This window comes from Neoarius graeffei, chromosome 17 (genome assembly GCF_027579695.1).
Source record: "Neoarius graeffei isolate fNeoGra1 chromosome 17, fNeoGra1.pri, whole genome shotgun sequence".
NCBI lineage: Eukaryota > Metazoa > Chordata > Actinopteri > Siluriformes > Ariidae > Neoarius > Neoarius graeffei.
Window position 1 is genome coordinate 42,398,399 of NC_083585.1, and position 19,821 is coordinate 42,418,219.

General features: G+C 39.6%; 1 protein-coding gene across 1 annotated transcript in view; it reads left to right on the top strand.

Moving 5' to 3' along the window:
* Window positions 1-19,821, top strand: part of agmo (alkylglycerol monooxygenase) — a 110,519-nt gene that overhangs the window by 51,709 nt on the left and 38,989 nt on the right. Inside the window, 6 exon segments of the mRNA XM_060898144.1 lie at window positions 1,241-1,344; window positions 8,818-8,913; window positions 10,330-10,396; window positions 10,541-10,606; window positions 15,278-15,357; window positions 18,297-18,431. Coding sequence (XP_060754127.1) covers window positions 1,241-1,344; window positions 8,818-8,913; window positions 10,330-10,396; window positions 10,541-10,606; window positions 15,278-15,357; window positions 18,297-18,431 — 548 coding nt within the window.

Genomic DNA, 19,821 nt, shown 5'->3' on the forward strand with positions numbered 1-19,821 from the left:
CCTGAATGGCTGGATGATGGTGATCCACAGTAGTTCATTCATTCTTCTTCAGTAACTGCTTTGTCCTACTCAGGGTTATGGTAGATCCCGAGCCTATCCCAGGAACGTGAGACATGAGACAGAAATACAGCCTAGATTGGAGACCAGACAATCACAGTGCACTATGTACATACATTCACAAAGGGGCAAGTTTAGGATAGCTAATTCAACACTGGCATGTTTTTTGCTAGAGGAAAGGAAACCTGGAGAACCCAGAGGAAGCCAATATGGACAAAAGAACACAAAAATCCACACAGATGGTAAACTGAGCTCAGGATCGAACCAGGGACCCTGGAGCTGTGTGGTAGAAAAGCTACTCACTGTGCCAGGCTATTTCTTGTGTCAGTGATTGTTTAATTTTATCCAATAGTTTTCCTGAAAGTAAGTAAACCAGACACTGTGACATGAAGATAAATAAAGTTCATGATTATACAGAACCTTATGCCAAGTTTCATCTAGCACCCGTAAGGATTCTTTGTTTTGTCCTTCTCTGGAAATAGAACCCATACACCCTGCATCATCACAGGGATCAAGGTATCCATTTTGGCTTTGTGTGTATTGCCATAGAAATGACTCATTTCTGAATGGAACGAGATGAACAGCTCAAAGCGGAATCTCCAAAACGTCTTGATTAATATAATTCTGTAAAACTTGCTATGCTTTGGAAGGAGGTACAGTTACAGTACGCACTCACAGTGTTCTTTCCCAGGGATACGTCTGTGATCTTTTTAGTTTTAGTACAAAAGCAATTTAATTTCAGTTAAACGTCTTTTCACAGCCCCTTGTGCAGTGTTAAAGCATCACGGAGCCGTCTGGGTGGTCTGGGGACAGCTCATAAGATCCTTTGAAACTTAGCAGGCGTGATTCTGTGGATCCAAGAATGAGGGCCAAATCAGAGAGATTAATGTTGCGGAAACCACTGCAAAATAGTGAATATAAACTGGTGTGTTGCAACTGAGCACTTGCTTTTGTACCCTTCACCAAAGCTTATTACATTGCAGTGGCAAGACTAAGAACTGGCTCGTTTTACTCTTTTACCCAATGGGCAGCAAAGACAGAGTTTCTGTCCAAAGCAAACACAAAAGCAGAAGTGGATACATTTTGACTTTGCATTTTCTCTCCTCTGTCATTCACAGTTAGGTGTTCTGACATGTGTTTGGTGAAAACGCATAATTCGTGTGTGTGTGTGTGTGTTTTGTAGAACTTAATATCCTGTGGGCTGCTCATCAAGTTCATCACAGCTCTGAGTACTACAACCTGACCACAGCGCTCCGGCAGTCTGTAACACAGCAGTTTGCTTCATGGGTAACAATTACCATCTGCTAGAGACTCTCCTTTAGAGCCCATTGCAGTGTTTGAATTTGTTCCCTATTTACTATATAGTGCACTATATCAGGGGCAGTCATTTACTAGTTTTTCTCCATCATATTCCCCCTATAGGACGCTACCTAAAGTACCAGTCAAAACTTTGGACACACTTTCTAATTCAATGCTTTTTCTTTATTTCATTAATTAAAAGGTCACTTCATGTCTTAAAGTAATGATGGATGTCATTTATTTTTACTTAGTTGAGAGGTTCTTGATATAATATAGATTACTACAGTTGTGTTACAGGGCTATTCACTGTATTTTTATCATTTACTATTTACGGTTTGATCTCAAAGTCATTAAGAAGGCAAGAAATTGCACTAATTAACTTTTGACGAGGCACCTGTTAATTGAAAAACATTCCAGGTGACTCATGAAGCTGGTTAAGATAATGCTAATAGTGTGCAAAGTGTCATCAAGGTAAATGCTGGCTACTTTGAAGAATCTAAAACATGAAACATTTTGTTTTTTAACACTTTGTTTACCACATAATTCTATATATATTCCATATGTTATTTCATGGCGGCACGGTGGTGTAGTGGTTAGCACTGTCGCCTCACAGCAAGAAGGTCCGGGTTCGAGCCCCGTGGCCGGCGAGGGCCTTTCTGTGTGGAGTTTGCATGTTCTCCCCGTGTCCGCGTGGGTTTCCTCCGGGTGCTCCGGTTTCCCCCACAGTCCAAAGACATGCAGGTTAGGTTAACTGGTGACTCTAAATTGACCGTAGGTGTGAATGTGAGTGTGAATGGTTGTCTGTGTCTATGTGTCAGCCCTGTGATGACCTGGCAACTTGTCCAGGGTGTACCCTGCCTTTCGCCCGTAGTCAGCTGGGATAGGCTCCAGCTTACTTGCGACCCTGTAGAACAGGATAAAGCGGCTAGAGATAATGAGATGAGATGTTATTTCGTAGTTTTGATGTCTTCAGTATTGTTACCTCGCCCAGGACAGAGTCCATCAGGGGGCAAGATATTGTTTTCGGTTGGGTTTCTTTGTTTTATTGTTAACAATATTACATGAAAACAGCTGGATCAAGCTTCATGAAACTTTCAGGATAGATGGGCATTGGTCTCAAATAGAACCTCCAACATTTTGAGGGTCATCCTGTCAAGGTCACCAAAAAGGTCAAAATCACTTTTGTTGTGGCTACTGCCTTATATAGAGGCGCTAGGCACTACGTCATCGTGTTGTAATAATGTAAGAGTGTAACAGTCGCTCACTGCATATGTGCATACACGTGTTCCGATTAAAATGGCCGGTGAATGTATACAATTCGGTTCACCATTTGAAATAAATGGACTAGACCAAAGAAATCACTTTCAGACATGTTTATGCTTATTACAGAGGGAAAGTGCGTTCCATTGAGCTCTAGCACCGGGCCATTTCCAGGAAATAAGAGTTTGGGTCATGCCGACAGCATGTGTATGTCAGCCTTGGTTCGGAGGTTTCAGTTTTGAAAACTGTAAGAGGGAAGGGTAGAATAATATAAAGTACAGACACTTGGCATATTTTACTTCTGTGATTTTTTTTAATTGTTCATTTTTGGATTACACTTCATTTTTGTGGCTACTGCCTCATAGAATAAATATATATGCTATATTTACTGTATGGACATGGGATCAGAAAACAATTTTATTTATAAGCAGTAGCCACATGTACACATAGGGTACCTATTTTTTTCATGATATCTTCCTTCATATTCATCATAAGTGCTACTGGGCAAGGTTTGCTTTGCCTGGCAACACTTGTTGTTGTTGTTGTTCTTCTTCTTCTTTCGGCTGTTCCTGTTAGGGATTGCCTCAGCGGATAATGTCCCTCCATATCTTTTTCTGTAGCACCAACTGTCCTCATGTCCTCCTTCACCACATCCATAAATCTCATCTTTGCTCTTCATCTTTTCCTTCTACCTGGTAACTCCATCTCCAGCATTCTTCTCCCAGTATACCCTGGATCTCTCTCCTGTACATGTCCAAACCATCTCAGTCTCACCTCTCTTACTTCGTCTCCAAGCTGTCCTACATGTGCTGTCCCTCTAATATACTCATTTCTAATCCTGCCCAACTTTGTCACTCCCAGTGAGAATCTCAGCATCTTCAACTCTGCTACTTCCAATTCAGCTTCCTGTCTTTTTGTCAGTGCCACTGTCTCCAAACCGTACAACATCGCTGCTCTTACTACTGTCTTGTACACTTTCCCTTTCTACAATGTAGAAAATAGTCAAAATACAGAACAATCTATGAAAGAATAGGCGTGTCCAGACTTTTGACTGGTACTGTATATTATAATAAGTCCATCACAAATCCAGTATCTAACTGATGCACATTACTCCTGCACTACATTGCAGTTTCTTTCAGCTCAGAATTTACGTGTCAGAATGGACACCTGCACAACTAAAAGTTGTATATAAATGTAAATAAAAATGTTGCTTAATGACCATTAAGCTAACAGGTACTTGATCATGCTGTATTTAATGCAGATTTAATACAGATTTCTGTTCTTGGCGAACCGGAGTAGAACCTGATGTGGTCTTCTGCTGTTGTAGCTCATCCATCTCAAGGTTCAACATGTTGTGCATTCTAAGATAGCGTTTTCATTGCTCATCAAGGTTGTAAACAGTGGTTATTTGACTTTCTGTAGCCTTCTTTTCAACTCAAAACACTCTCGTCATACTCTTCTGGCTTCTCTCATCAACAAAGTGTTTCTGAAGCGCTGAATAGATGCTGAAGCGCTGCTCAGAGAATGTTTTTTTGTTTTCGCAACCTTTTTTGTGTGGTATTGGGTGTGAACACCCAAGGATATCAACAGTTTCTGAGATACTCTTTCTTTCTTTCTAAGGCTACATCCACACGACAACGGCAATGAGATGTTATTTAAAAATATATCGCGTCCAAATGGGCAACGATCAGTAAAATATCAGGTCCATATGGCAACGCAACGCTTGCTGAAAACGATGCAATACACATGCCACACCTCTAGGGGCGCTGTAAGACGGTCCCTTCGGAGACACCAGAACAATAGAAGAAGTAAGGACGCATGCGCATAAACTATTATGCGTGAGACTTCATATTAGCCACAAAGTCAGGAAAATCTGTTTGTAAAATTACATTATAATGACCAAATACAATGAAAAGTATTTTTCCAGTCTCACCTGTGAAAGGTAATCCCATGTGATCTCGTTTGGACGGCAAACCTGTTGGTACAGTTAAACGCAGCTAATCTTTATTCTCCGCTTTGACCTATCCAATATGGCGGCGAGGATGACGTATGATTCTACGCGGAAGGCGGCGTCTTTAATGGTCCGGAATAAATTGAATGCTACACGTTGATGGATTAATTTGTTGTTTCTCACCTGTGAAAGGTAATCCCATGTGATCTCGTTTGGACGGTAAACCTGTTGGTACAGTTAAACGCAGCACATGAATCTTTATTCTCTGCTTTGACCTATCCAATATGGCGACGAGGATGACGTATGATTCTATGCGGAAGGCGGCGTCTTTAATGGTCCGGAATAAATTGAATGCTACACGTTGATGGATTAATTTGCTCTTCTAGGCCCTTTTTGAGGAATGTATTGTCGGACTTAAACCAACATCTGAAGAGGTGAGATCGCTCCTTTTTTTCCCTATTTTTGCTGGCGGGATTGACTCTGCCCTAAGGGCAGAGTCTCTCTCTCTCTCTCTCTCTCTCTCTCTCTCTCTCTCTCTCACTTTGCACCATTACACAATAAATATTCACAGTGAAAATATTTTGTAAGCGCGTTTCATGAACCAAGTTATAGGATTTGTTGACAACTCGCATCGAGTTCATTACACTTCTACCCGGCGTGAAGCACTCACAGTCATGTGGTTGTGACGTCATCATAAACAAATCCGTTCTACTCATCCAGACGACTTCACAACGGCAACGTTGCCAGATCTTTCCACTCTGGAACCCGTTTTCAAAAAGATTGCGTTTTGGGCACCCAAAACGCTGGTGCCATGTGGATGCCAGGCCTAAACAATAAACAATTGTATCGGAGTCACCTGAATCCGTTGCCATGTGGACAGGGCCTAAGTGACCTTGATTTCCACTCCCAAACCCACCCCCTCTTCATGGAAACCAAATGTCTTCTCTTAACTTGTTTATCTGCACGTCTGACTCTCCCACCTGCACTTTCAACCTCTAAAAATAAACAGGAGGCAACTTTATCAGGGATGTCCTTAGTCCAAAACATACACTATCACATGTGTGATCATGTGGAAATATACACCGATCAGCCATAACATTAAATCCACTGACAGGTGAAGTGAATAACATTGATTATCTTGTTATGATGGTACTTGAAAAGGGGTGGGATATATTAGGCAGCAAGTGAACAGTCAGTTGTCAAAGTTGACGTGTTCGAAGCAGGAAAAATGGGCAAGGATAAGGATCAGAGCGACTTTGACAAGGGCCAAATTGTGATGGCTAGACGACTGGGTCTGAGCATCTCAAAAATGGTAGATCCAAAATGTACAGTACTTAAAAAGATCTTCTGCTAATGTCTTGGTCATCACTTCACTTCTGTGGAGGACGGCCCCATATGGACAGTCGAAAGATGCACTTGAAAGATGGCTCTGGACACTTACAGTTTTGTTATGATGGCTGAGGATTACAATTGCTATTATGACCAGAGGTGGACAGTAATGAAGTACATTTACTTGAGTACTGTACTTAAGTACACTTTTTGAGTAGCTGTACTTTACTTGAGTATTATTTTTTTTTGGAAATTTATGACTTTGACTTCACTACATTTGAAAGACAAATATCGTACTTTTTACTCCACTACATTTCTATCAAGGTCCTCGGTACTCATTACTATGAAGCGGCTTTGAAAGTAGATGTTTTTTCTTTTCTTTTTTAAAACGTGATTGTTTTTTTTTCATAAGCTACACTGAGACAGCCTACCAGTAATCACTAGGGTCACATCCACAGACTGTATAAAATCAAGTACAATGATTTCTCTGCAGCATTATTTGAACACAATCAGTTGATGGCAGAATGGAAGGAGGCAGTTCTTCTGGGGAACACACACACACTCATGGTTTTAATAAGAACCCATGCTTCAGTTTTCTGAAAGGATTAAAGATTCATTTCGTTTTAAATGTTTGCTTTGTTTGCCAAAAACAAACCATATCATGGCCTACAAAAACTCGCCATCCAACCTGCGGAAGCATATTGAGGTACGGTATGTAAACGTTTTATTCCAAGAGAAGGCTTGCAACGAAGTTGTCGGTGCTTTTAGAGCTAGGGATAACATTGCAATAGCTATGCAGTCTGGTTAGTCAAATGACTTCCTATGGATTTGCCCACCAAGTTGCCGTAGCCTTGTCCATGGCTAATGTTAACACATAGGTAGTTAACTTGCACACTCTTAGTTAGCATGTAAAAATGGAGTTACGCTAACATGAATAACGTTAACTTATCTGAAGTCCTTTCAGAAATGTGTTTTAGCATAATCTTGCCAAATAAACAATGTAGAAATCTTTCTTTTCTAGTAGTGTTAGCTACCCAATATGATTTTGAGTTTGAAAAGAGTTTGCTAGCATGTCAGCTGGAGTTTCACTGACTAGCTAGCTTAACGTTAAACCACCATGATGGCACAGCATGCGTTCATTTTGTGAATTCACATTTCTGTCTTAGGTAACGGCGTTAGGTTTTGTAAGCGTTGTGGCAATAATACAACAATGTGTTGACAGACAATGTACTTTTAATACTTAAGTATTTTTAAAAGCAAGCACTTCAGTACTTTAACTTAAGTAAAAAAATTGACTGGACAACTTTCACTTGTATCGGAGTAACATTTGACCAGTGGGATCTGTACTCTGACTTAAGCAATGAAGTTGGGTACTTTGTCCACCTCTGCATGATACCTATAGAACTGCAGTTGCCATGAGCAGTTTTGCACTCAAGTCTCCATTATTGAACAGTTTATAACTTCAACAAAATAGACTTCATGTTAAAACTATAATGAATTTCCTGGTTACACTGTTGTACTTTGCGACTATATAGGACGCAGTTATAGAAGCAAGTTATTTATGATCATGCTATCTGTTATCACCCAGATGAGGAGGAGTTCCCTTTTGAGTCTGGTTCCTCTCATGGTTTCTTCCTCGTGCCGTCTGAGGAAGTTTTTCCTCACCACCATCACCACAGGCTTGCTCATCAGGGATAAAGATATTTATTAGGGATAAAAATTAGCTCATATGTTTAAAGTCTTTATTTTTCTGTAAAGCTGCTTTGTGACAATGTCTGTTGTTAAAAGTGATATACAAATAAACTGACTTGACTTGACTTGGTGCCAGATTCCACAGCACACCCTCAGTGTTCTTGTGGAGTCCAGGCCTCAATGGCTCAAAGCTGTTTTGGCGACACAAAGGGAACCTACACAATATTAGGCAGGTGGTTTTCATGTTATGGCTGATCGGTGCATACTTTGTTTTCATTCATTCATTCATTCATTCATTATCTCTAGCCGCTTTATCCTTCTACAGGGTCGCAGGCAAGCTGGAGCCTATCCCAGCTGACTACGGGCGAAAGGCGGGGTACACCCTGGACAAGTCGCCAGGTCATCACAGGGCTGACACATAGACACAGACAACCATTCACACTCACATTCACACCTACGCTCAATTTAGAGTCACCAGTTAACCTAACCTGCATGTCTTTGGACTGTGGGGGAAACCGGAGCACCCGGAGGAAACCCACGCGGACACGGGGAGAACATGCAAACTCCGCACAGAAAGGCCCTCGCCGGCCCCGGGGCTCGAACCCAGGACCTTCTTGCTGTGAGGCGACAGCGCTAACCACTACACCACCGTGCCGCCCGCATACTTTGTTTTAATTTTTAAAATTAAATTTAGAGATATATGTCTGACTGTAGGGCGGCACGGTGGTGTAGTGGTTAGCGCTGTCGCCTCACAGCAAGAAGGTCCTGGGTTCGAGCCCTGTGGCTGGCGAGGGCCTTTCTGTGCGGAGTTTGCATGTTCTCCCCGTGTCCACGTGGGTTTCCTCCGGGTGCTCCGGTTTCCCCCACAGTCCAAAGACATGCAGGTTAGGTTAACTGGTGACTCTAAATTGACCGTGTGAATGGTTGTCTGTGTCTATGTGTCAGCCCTGCGATGACCTGGCGACTTGTCCAGGGTGTACCCCGCCTTTCGCCCGTAGTCAGCTGGGATAGGCTCCAGCTTGCCTGTGACCCTGTAGAACAGGATAAAGCGGCTAGAGATAATGAGATGAGATGAAGTCTGACTGTGTTTGTGCAAAGTTCTATGAAGAAAAGTAAAATCTGTATTAAATTTGTGAGGCTGTATTGGCCGACTGTATACTGGTCGTCACTTGAAGGTTGAAGATATTTGATTTGCTCTGTAATAATGCTTGCTGATTGTGTGTTCTCAGGTGTTCTACCTCCCCATGGCATTAATAGTTCCACCGTCAGTCTTTGCTGTACACATTCAGTTTAATTTGCTCTATCAGTTTTGGATCCACACTGAGGTAAGGTGTTAAGCTGTTCATTAATCACATTTAAGACTTTAGCTTGGTGTATTTACAACAGATAGTCCCATGATACCTTGTCAGCCCAGTGTATGCTGTGAAAAAGGCATACAATCAAGAATTGAGGCTACTTCTGACCATTTACTTTAAGTTACCATCTCAATGCTTCATCCACCACAAAATACCTACTTTCCAGGTTTAAAACTCCAGAATGTTCAATAAGAAATAATGAGCCTTTATGACATATTCCAAACAGAAGCATAACCATACCCTTGCCATTTGAGTGAACATTGGCCCATCGGTTTTACAGTTTGGGGGAGTCATTTGGGGAGTCGTTTAAAAGGAATGGATTTGGAATCATTTCCATCTTTTAGAGTGCCATTAGTGAAAACAGTCTTCACATCCGCAAGTTCCTGAAGGATATAATTTATGTCTGTTTCATGAGCTTTTTTGATGTTATGTAATTTATTGGCATGAAATTCTCAGGCATAATCCAGCGTTAAAACCCCAGCTAAGCAGCAAGCAACCTTTTTCATTCAAGACGAAATTCAGCCGGAGCCAGACCAGTCATTATAGAGAAATAATGACCCACTGAAAAATCATGTTCGCTCGCACAATCTCCAGCTAAATGTAGACCTCAGCAGGTTTACATTTATCCATCAAAATCATTATTTCCTTCAAACACCTGAGGGCAAACTAAACACCTGTGTAATGTATAGCTTTAGTAACTTTAGAGATCAAGTTAAAATGGATTGGTGTGGTGGGAAATTAAGGTAGTGTGTGTGTGTGTGTGTGTGTGTGTGTGTGTGTGTGTGTGTGTACATACACATGTGCGTATTTGCCTGTGTACACGTGTGTGTGTGTGTGTGTGTGTGCACACGTGCATGGGTGTGTGTATATACATATGTGTGTGTGTGGGGGGGGGACACCAGCTTTTTGGCCTCTTTTGAAAGCCATTGTAATTCCCTCCAACTTTGTATTTGTTTAACTTCTAATCTATATTGTTCTTTCCATGTGGAAATCTGGCTACTTCTCTCTTTCCATAGTTAGCGGAGCTTCGAGCGAGCTCATCAGACAAGAAAACACATAATATTAATGATGTTTCGTGTCAGAATCCATTAGCAAACACATGAACCATGCAAGCTTTTGGGTCCTGCACAATTCCTCCTTAGTATTATTGGCCAAAACAAAGACAAGGCAATCAATAGGAGAGATTAATCACATGTGTGAGGCTAAAATTCAGACTCTGCTTACATCTCTGTTTAGCAACAGCTGGCACTGCACGATACCCCCAGGCTGGATGGTTGGGGGTTTTTTTTTAGTCATTTGATTACATGACACTAAACAATCAGATTCTAGAAGCACTGTTTATTAACATATGACACAAAACCATTTTAAAAATGACTTTTTCATTAGCTCGTCAGGGATCTTGGCCCTCTGGAGTGGATCATAAACACTCCGAGTCATCACAGAGTTCATCATGGTAAGTACATCCACAGTAAAGCACTTTTAAATATCGAATTTTGCAGGAGCTTTTTATATTTTACAGTTATAAACAAAATGTATATCAAACATTGGTAATTTTAGTGATTTGCTCCTTATTTATTCTGTTTGCATCATGGTGCAGGGAGAAACCCCTACTGTATTGATAAGAATTACGGAGGAACTCTCATTATTTGGGACCGGATGTTTGGTAAGAGCGTGTGTATACAGTAGAGTAGAAGGCTTTTTTTTTTTTTTTAATTATTGTTATTCTAGCCCCATATGAGTATAGAGTAGGCTGAAACATGCAGTGCAATGCCTTGGTGTAGAATTATTTTAGGAAATTGACAACAGTGTGGTACAATATAATCCCCAGACACCATGTAATAGTGGATATTAGAAAAGTTACAGTGCAAATAGACAAGATACAAGATACTACACTGAGGAAGTGGATCCAGTGTGATACAGTAAATACAAGACAACAGTGTGGAACAGACAATATATAGTAAACAGTGACACTGTGTGTGGTATTTAGTATGTACAGGTATTTAGCTTTTTGAGACCAAATTTTGCAGACATGACCAGGTTAGCACTGTAAAGAAGAAAATGCAACTTTAAAAAAAAAAAAGCCAAGAATTAATCTTAGACATAGATGTTACAGGTCAAAAAATTTCAACCTAGGTGATTTTTTTTTTGGCCAGGGTTAAAAATTTTAACCTAGTTCATAATTTCCAACCTAAGTAAAAATTTTGGATTATCTAAGATTCTTAAAAGACATTTTCCATCACTTCTTTTGTCTCTCTTCCATCCTCTTTGTCTACACCTACCTAGCATTTCCTCTTGTCTGTCTGTTCCATCCATCCATTATCCATAATCACTTATCCTGTGCCGGGTTACAGGCAAGCTGGAGCCTATCCCAGCTGACTATGGGTGAGAGGTGGGGTACATCCTGGACAGGTCGTCAGATCATCACAGGGCTGACACTTTGAGTAGTATCTCACTGGGCTGCGACAGCCCGTGACTAGTTGGAGACACAACAATTGCGATATGCGAATTAGTGACAATTTTCACTTGGAATCACACTGAATTGATATTCGCATATTTTACCGTAATTGTTAATTGTTGCGTCTCCAACTAGTCACAGGCTGTCGCAGCCCGGCTTTCCCTCAGCAGGCATGGAAGTAGAGGAAGCCTCACGGAAACTGACTTGAGAAGGGTTCGCGATGGCTTTGTGACACCAGCAACGCATTTGCGGCTATTTTGAGAGAAATTTTGTCGCACGGATTTTTTGAACATGTTCAAAATTTCAGCGATGAAGGAGCAACACTTTGCGACTCATGTGAGGAAATTGAGAAGCCCCGCGAATGTTTCAAGACACTTTTGAAACTCTCTCATGAATGACATTCGCAATTTGTCACAAGCTGTCGCAGCCCAGTGAAATACTAGCTATAGAGACACACAACCATTCACACTCACGGTCAATTTAGAGCCACCAATTAACCTAACCTGCATGTCTTTGGACTGTGAGGGAAACCAGAGCACCCAGAGGAAACCCACACAGACACTGGGAGAACATGCAAACTCCACATAGAAAGGCCCACGTCAGTCACTAGACTCGAACCCAGAATCTTCTTGCTGTGAGGCAACAGTGCTAACCACTACACCACCGTGCCACCCTGTCTGTCTATTCCTAGCTACCTAATTAGCATTTTTTAACATATCTTTTTTCATACTTTACCAGGATTCAAACTCAGAACTGACTCTTAACCCAACACTTTAACCACTAGCCCAGCAATGATTGCACCACTAGCCCAGCAATGATTGCAATGAAAGGAGTGATACATATATACATATATATATATATATATATATATATATATATATATATATATAATTTATTAATGAGTTCAGTCTTATTATGTCATCAAGTAGTTTAAAATACAAAGTCTTCCCAAATCCTAACCCTAAACCTAGATAGACTGTTTTACTGTACAACCAGTACTGCTCACAGTAGACTCACATCTGTATGTCTGTCAATAGTTCTTGCATTGGTTTTTTTCTGTTTTTTTTCTGTTTTATCTTTTGCAATCATGACCACCTGATACAGTGGTGCTTGAAAGTTTGTGAACCCTTTAGAATTTTCTATATTTCTGCATAAATATAACCTAAAACATCATCAGATTTTCACACAAGTCCTAAAAGTAGATAAAGAGAACCCAGTTAAACAAATGAGACAAAAATATTATACTTGGTCATTTATTTATTGAGGAAAATGATCCAATATTACATATCTGTGAGTGGCAAAAGTATGTGAACCTCTAGGATTAGCAGTTAATTTGAAGGTGAAATTAGAGTCAGGTGTTTTCAATCAATGGGATGACAATCAGGTGTGAGTGGGCACCCTGTTTTATTTAAAGAACAGGGATCTATCAAAGTCTGATCTTCACAACACATGTTTGTGGAAGTGTATCATGGCACAAACAAAGGAGATTTCTGAGGATCTCAGAAAAAGCATTGTTGATGCTCATCAGGCTGGAAAAGGTTACAAAACCATCTCTAAAGAGTTTGGACTCCACTAATCCACAGACAGACAGATTGTGTACAAATGGAGGAAATTCAAGACCATTGTTACCCTCCCCAGGAGTGGTCAACCAACAAAGATCACTCCAAGAGCAAGGTGTGTAATAGCCGGCAAGGTCACAAAGGACCCCAAGGTAACTTCTAAGCAACTAAAGGCCTTTCTCACATTGGCTAATGTTAATGTTCATGAGTCCACCATCAGGAGAACACTGAACAACAATGGTGTGCATGGCAGGGTTGCAAGGAGAAAGTCACTGCTCTCCAAAAAGAACATTGCTGCTTGTCTGCAGTTTGCTAAAGCTCACGTGGACAAGCCAGAAGGCTATTGGAAAAATGTTTTGTGGATGGATGAGACCAAAATAGAACTTTGTGGTTTAAATGAGAAGCATTATGTTTGGGGAAAGGAAAACACTGCATTCCAGCATAAGAACCTTATCCCATCTGTGAAACATGGTGGTGGTAGTATCATGGTTTGGGCCTGTTTTGCTGCATCTGGGCCAGGATGGCTTCCCATCATTGATGGAACAATGAATTCTGAATTATGCCAGCGAATTCTAAAGGAAAATGTCAGGACATCTGTCCATGAACTGAATCTCAAGAGAAGGTGGGTCATGCAGCAAGACAACAACCCTCAGCACACAAGTCGTTCTACCAAAGAATGATTAAAGAAGAATAAAGTTAATGTTTTGGAATGGCCAAGTCAAAGTCCTGACCTTAATCCAATGGAAATGTTGTGGAAGGACCTGAAGCGAGCAGTTCATGTGAGGAAACCCACCAACATCCCAGAGTTGAAGCTGTTCTGTACGGAGGAATGGGCTAAAATTCCTCCAAGCCGGTGTGCAGGACTGATAAACAGTTACGGGAAATGTTTAGTTGCAGTTATTGCTGCACAAGGGGGTCAAACCAGATACTGAAAGCAAAGGTTCACATACTTTTGCCACACACAGATATGTAATATTGGATCATTTTCCTCAATAAATAAATGACCAAGTATAATATTTTTGTCTCATTTGTTTAACTGGGTTCTCTTTATCTACTTTTAGGACTTGCGTGAAAATCTGATGATGTTTTCGGTCATATTTATGCAGAAATACAGAAAATTCTAAAGGGTTCACAAACTTTCAAGCGCCACTGTATGTGCAAAAGTGTGTTTCATCTACTTTATAATTCCTCTAATTTGGTATTTATCTTAGGTATATATTTTTCTTTTTAATGTATATGTGTACGTGCATTTTATATATATATATATATATATATATATATATATATATATATATATATATAATTTTTTTTTTAACTTGTATGGCTTTATATATCCTTTTCTGCTGCTATCTACTGTGCTGCTGCAAACAGGAAATTTCCCCATTGTGGGATAATAAAGGTCTTTTTATCTTATCTTATAATAATAATAATAATAATTTACATTTATATAGCACCTTTCTGAAACTCAAGGTCGCTGTACATAGGTCAGAGAAAACAACACACACAAAAAAAAGTTGCTAAAGAGTGGTGAGTTTATGCAGTGGTGGAGGAGAAGTGTTCATGAAACAGAAAGGTTTTGAGATGAGATTTGAATAAAGGAAGGGAAGAGAAGTCACGGAGGGGTCGAGGAAGGGAATTCCAGAGCTTGGGGACCATGGTGCTGAAGGACCTGCCACCCAGGGTAGACAGTCTAGTGCGAGGAACAGCAAGGAGATCGTGGCTAGAGGATCTGAGAGAGTGGGATGGAGTATAAATGGTCAGAAGATCACAGATGTAAGAAGGAGCAAGGTTATGGAGAGCTTTGAAGGGGAGTAGTAAGTTTTTATACTTAATTATGGACAGAACAGGTAGCCAGTGAAGTTGAGAAAGAATGGGGGTGATATGAGCAGATTGTTTGGTATGGGCGAGGAGTCTCCCTGCAGAGTTCTGAATATATTGTAGTCTTTGAAGGGATTTAGTGGGGAGGCCAATGAAAAGTCATAGATATAGATAAAATAGATATAGTAAGTCTCCTTAATACAAGTAGCAAATTATGAACTGGGTTAAAAATTCTAACCTGGGTTGAAAAATTCCACCCGACCTACAATTCTGACCTGTAACATAGATGTAGAATTATGAAGCTACTGTAATACACAAGTCACTGTGTCTGTGTGTATACTGTGCACAGGACTGTCTGATACAGCGTCCTTTATAGTTATAAACACTAAAACAGTCATTAAAATATTTAAATAAAATATTACAGCATCTGCTTTTCATAGATATTTAAAGCAATACATGTGAGTGAAGTATTTATCCGTGTCTTATCAGTGTTCTCTTGTAGGAACCTTTGCTCCAGAAGACGATAAAGTTATCTATGGACTCATACACCCCATCAATACGTTTGACATTCTGTCTGTTGAGGTATGTTACGTTAGCATCAACTCTAGACATCGTTTTTGAATTCATGCCCTGTTTTTTGTGAGCCACATGAGTTCTCGCCCAGCGAGTTTCAAGCTCAGAGTGTCAGAGTGCTATGTTAAATGTAAATACGAGCTGAGAGTTCTCCGCTGCTTTCGCTCTCCTCACGTTTCCCCACCAGTGGAAAAGCCACACCATAACCATAACATTAGTAGTGCACTTTAAACAAGAGAGGCGAGATTGTAGGCAAGAAACCATGTGCAAGTTGCCTTTGATTATTTTTTCTGCACTTTCCCTTGGACACAAACGACAAACGCAATCTTATCTGTGGCATGAAACACTTAGACACTGGATTCAATGTCAAAAAGAATAACAATAGTGTTTCTCATACAATTTTTGTTTGAAGAACCTAATAACCCTCGGCTATAACTCACTCACTGACACAACATTTCATTCAGGGGGCTTTACTACTACATTAAAACTAATACAACTGTCTAATCTAAGCCTCCACCCAAATTTAACATTGCTAGAAAAATATATACTGTTAACAGATTTGAGACATACAGTACCAGTCAAAAGTTTGTACACCCCTTGTACACCCCATTCATAGGTTTTTCTGTATTTTGATTATTTTCTATATTGTACAACAACACTGAAGACATCAAAACTATGAAATAATATATGGAACATATAAGGAATTATGTGATAAACAAAAAAGTGATAAAAACCCCCAAAATATATTTCATATTTTAGATTCTTCAAAGTAGCCAGCGTTTACCTTGGCGATGCTTTACACACTATTGACATTATCTTAACCAGCTTCATGAGTCACCTGGAATGCTTTTCAATTAACATCTGTGCCTCGTCAAAAGTTAATTCGTGCAATTTCTTGCCTTCTTAATGACTTTGAGATCAAACAGTAAATAATACATAATAAAAATACAGTAAATAGCCCTATTCCACAACTGTAGTAATCATTATTATGTCAAGAACCGCTCAGCTAAGTAAAGAGAAATGACATCCATCATTACTTTAAGACAAGAAGTGATGTTTAATTCATAAAAATAAAGAAAATCCATTGAATTAGAAGAACTTTTGACTGTTTTATGTTTTTATAACATTATACTCTATAGTAACTGCAATCTTTTTTGTACTGTATACTTTGTTTTCATCCACTGCTGATGTCATGGTCCAGGAGGACTGTCAGCAAAGCTGTTTAACTTTGTATAGTCAGATAATATAGACTTTGATACAGGACTTTGATACGAACACTGTCAACTTCAAAACTTCCCATCCTCCCATGGCTTCTGAGTAAGAAAAGGAAAATGTAGGGGAGCCATATAAGTTTATATACATTATTAGACTATGAGTATATTCAGAAAAGCAAATCCTGGAAAGAAAAATAATTTTTTTAGTATTTTTAGCAACAGTTAAAATTAACAAATAAAAATACACAATGTAATAGCTACCAGCATTACAACACCGCTCAAAAAACCTGAACAGTTTCTAGAACAACAGTAGCAACAACAACAACAACTTTATTAATATCATGTTGAAAGAGAAACTCAACCCACTGCACAAAATTAAACCCAAATCTCAAGCCTTAGAGGCTTCCTGGCTATCACCAAAGCTAACATTGAAGGCTGGGGCTTAGGAACTGATTTATCGACAGTAACACTTTACATTAAGCATCCTTTAACTATTGTTTACTTCATTAGTTATTAAACAACAACAAACAACAACCATTTCAGTATTAATCAACCATAAGCCAAAAGTAACGTTAGGAAAGTAAGTTAATGCTATGAATGGAAATTTGTTTAAATTATCAGATGCACTTGCATTGACTAATGTTTAATCAATCCATGACAACTATAAGTCTGCAAGAGATAAATAAATAAATAAATAAATGCAGCATGTTCTTAAATATAGATTGATAGTGTACTGAATTCCTTTGGGTGTAAATATTAAAATTAGTTTTTTTTTAGCTTCACTTTTGAATTGGATCACACAAAATTCACAAACACATTAAAGTTTTTGTTCATGTTGGTATTTTGGTATTATCAGTAAATAGTAACTAGTTTATATATATATATATATATATATATATATATATATATATATATATATATATATATATATATAATGTATGTGTGTGCGTGTATCTCATCTCATCTCATCTCATTATCTGTAGCCGCTTTATCCTGTTCTACAGGGTCGCAGGCAAGCTGGAGCCTATCCCAGCTGACTACGGGCAAAAGGCGGGGTACACCCTGGACAAGTCGCCAGGTCATCACAGGGCTGACACATAGACACAGACAACCATTCACACTCACACCTACAGTCAATTTAGAGTCACCAGTTAACCTAACCTGCATGTCTTTGGACTGTGGGGGAAACCGGAGCACCCGGAGGAAACCCACGCGGACACGGGGAGAACATGCAAACTCCACACAGAAAGGCCCTCGCCGGCCATAGGGCTCGAACCCGGACCATCTTGCTGTGAGGCGACAGCGCTAACCACTACACCACCGTGCCGCCGTGTGTGTATATATATATATATATATATATATATATATATATATATATATATATATATATATATATATATATATATATATATATAAAATTTATATTATACATAAATAGTTTTTCCACTGTACACTTTTCCCTCCACCCCTACTCAATTATTTGGACTCCTTTTTGCTTTGACTTTGTGTGAATATTTTATTAAAGTACGTGAACAGAGTTTTCAACTAAATCCACTTCTGCTCAGTACTAACAGCAACAAGAGGCAGATTATTGCCAAAATGTGATTCTTGCAGTTATGAGATTACACGGCTCATATACACAAACTCACTGTGAGGTTTTTGTTGCTCATATGCCCGTGTTATAAGTTTTTTTAAATCACGAGGTATTGTTTTTGCTCTGTTTTCTTTCTGAAGTTTCAGTACTACATATACCTGTGGCAGCAGTTCTTCAGTGCTGATGGTATTACACACAAGCTGTCTGTCATCGTTAATGGACCAGGCTGGAGCCCGGGCAAACCAAGGCTGGGAGATCAGGACGATCTACCCAAGGTTGGAGATGTCTCTGTTTTCTGTCACCTCCTATATCTTTAATCATACAGTGAGGTCTTGATTCTAACAACCTGTACCAGCCCAACAGTTAATCAGTAATGGATCCCCATAGGAAAAATTCTGAATGTAGTTTTCTGTCGGTTTAGTTTATACTATAGTGCTGCTGAATATTTGATTCTGATTGGTCAGAAGGTGTTGACTGAATTTCTATAACAGCAGCTCTAATCATAATTCTTTCTGTAAGGCAAAACAGGTTTATTTTAATGTGCTTTTTCTAATACATTATTGTTTCTGTAGTAACAACTTACACAGATATTGAACTTGTATGGTGGATTCCCCATAAACCATACACTGATTAACAAACATGCAACTGTTGATATGGTGAAGTTTACTCTGTGGAAGGAGTCTTCAGTGTCAGCACTTTGTAACAGTCAGTGGTAAAGTGATATTGGATGCTTTTTGGCATGGGACAGTCTTCAATACAATAGATTCTGTGCTTTATGATTTCTCTGTTCAAGACAAGCTTAATTTTATTTATTTATTTATCTATCCATCCATCCATTATCTGTAGCCGCTCATCCTGTTCTACAGGGTCGCAGGCAAGCTGGAGCCTATCCCAGCTGACTACGGGCGAAAGGTGGGGTACACCCTGGACAAGTCGCCAGGTCATCACAGGGCTGACACATAGACACAGACAACCATTCACACACACATTCACACCTACGGTCAATTTAGAGTCACCAGTTAACCTAACCTGCATGTCTTTGGACTGTGGGGGAAACCGGAGCACTCGGAGGAAACCCACGCGGACACGGGGAGAACATGCAAACTCCACACAGAAAGGCCCCCGTCAGCCGCTGGGCTCGAACCCAGGACCTTTTTGCTGTGAGGCAACAGTGATAACCACTACACCACCGTGCCGCCCTTATTTATTTATTTAAAGAGTGACTATTTATAGCTGCTATAACAATTTATAACAGGAACTAACTTGTTTCATGGATGGCCCACAATATTAAATGTAACTATAAACAGCTAAAAATTATGACATCTTTCTTTGATTAAAAAAAAAGGGTCACTGTTGGAGTAAAACACTTCAGGAGGTGCTGTTATTGGAAAATAATCAATTTCAGGGTGTTAACAGTAACACAGCCTCACAGCAAGTCGGGCTTAAATACATTAGCCTGCTGTTGATTATTTACTTTCCCATTATATTTATTCCCAGCTTAATTGCTGCTGAATGGAAGTTTGGTGGTGAATTTGAGCTTAAATTCATATGTGAAATCTCATTATCCTTGAATTTTTATATCTTGTTAGTCATCCACTGCCTACAATTTCAGTGACAGAAAAAAGTCCTGACAATGATTTTTAATATAAAGTGACAAACTTTACA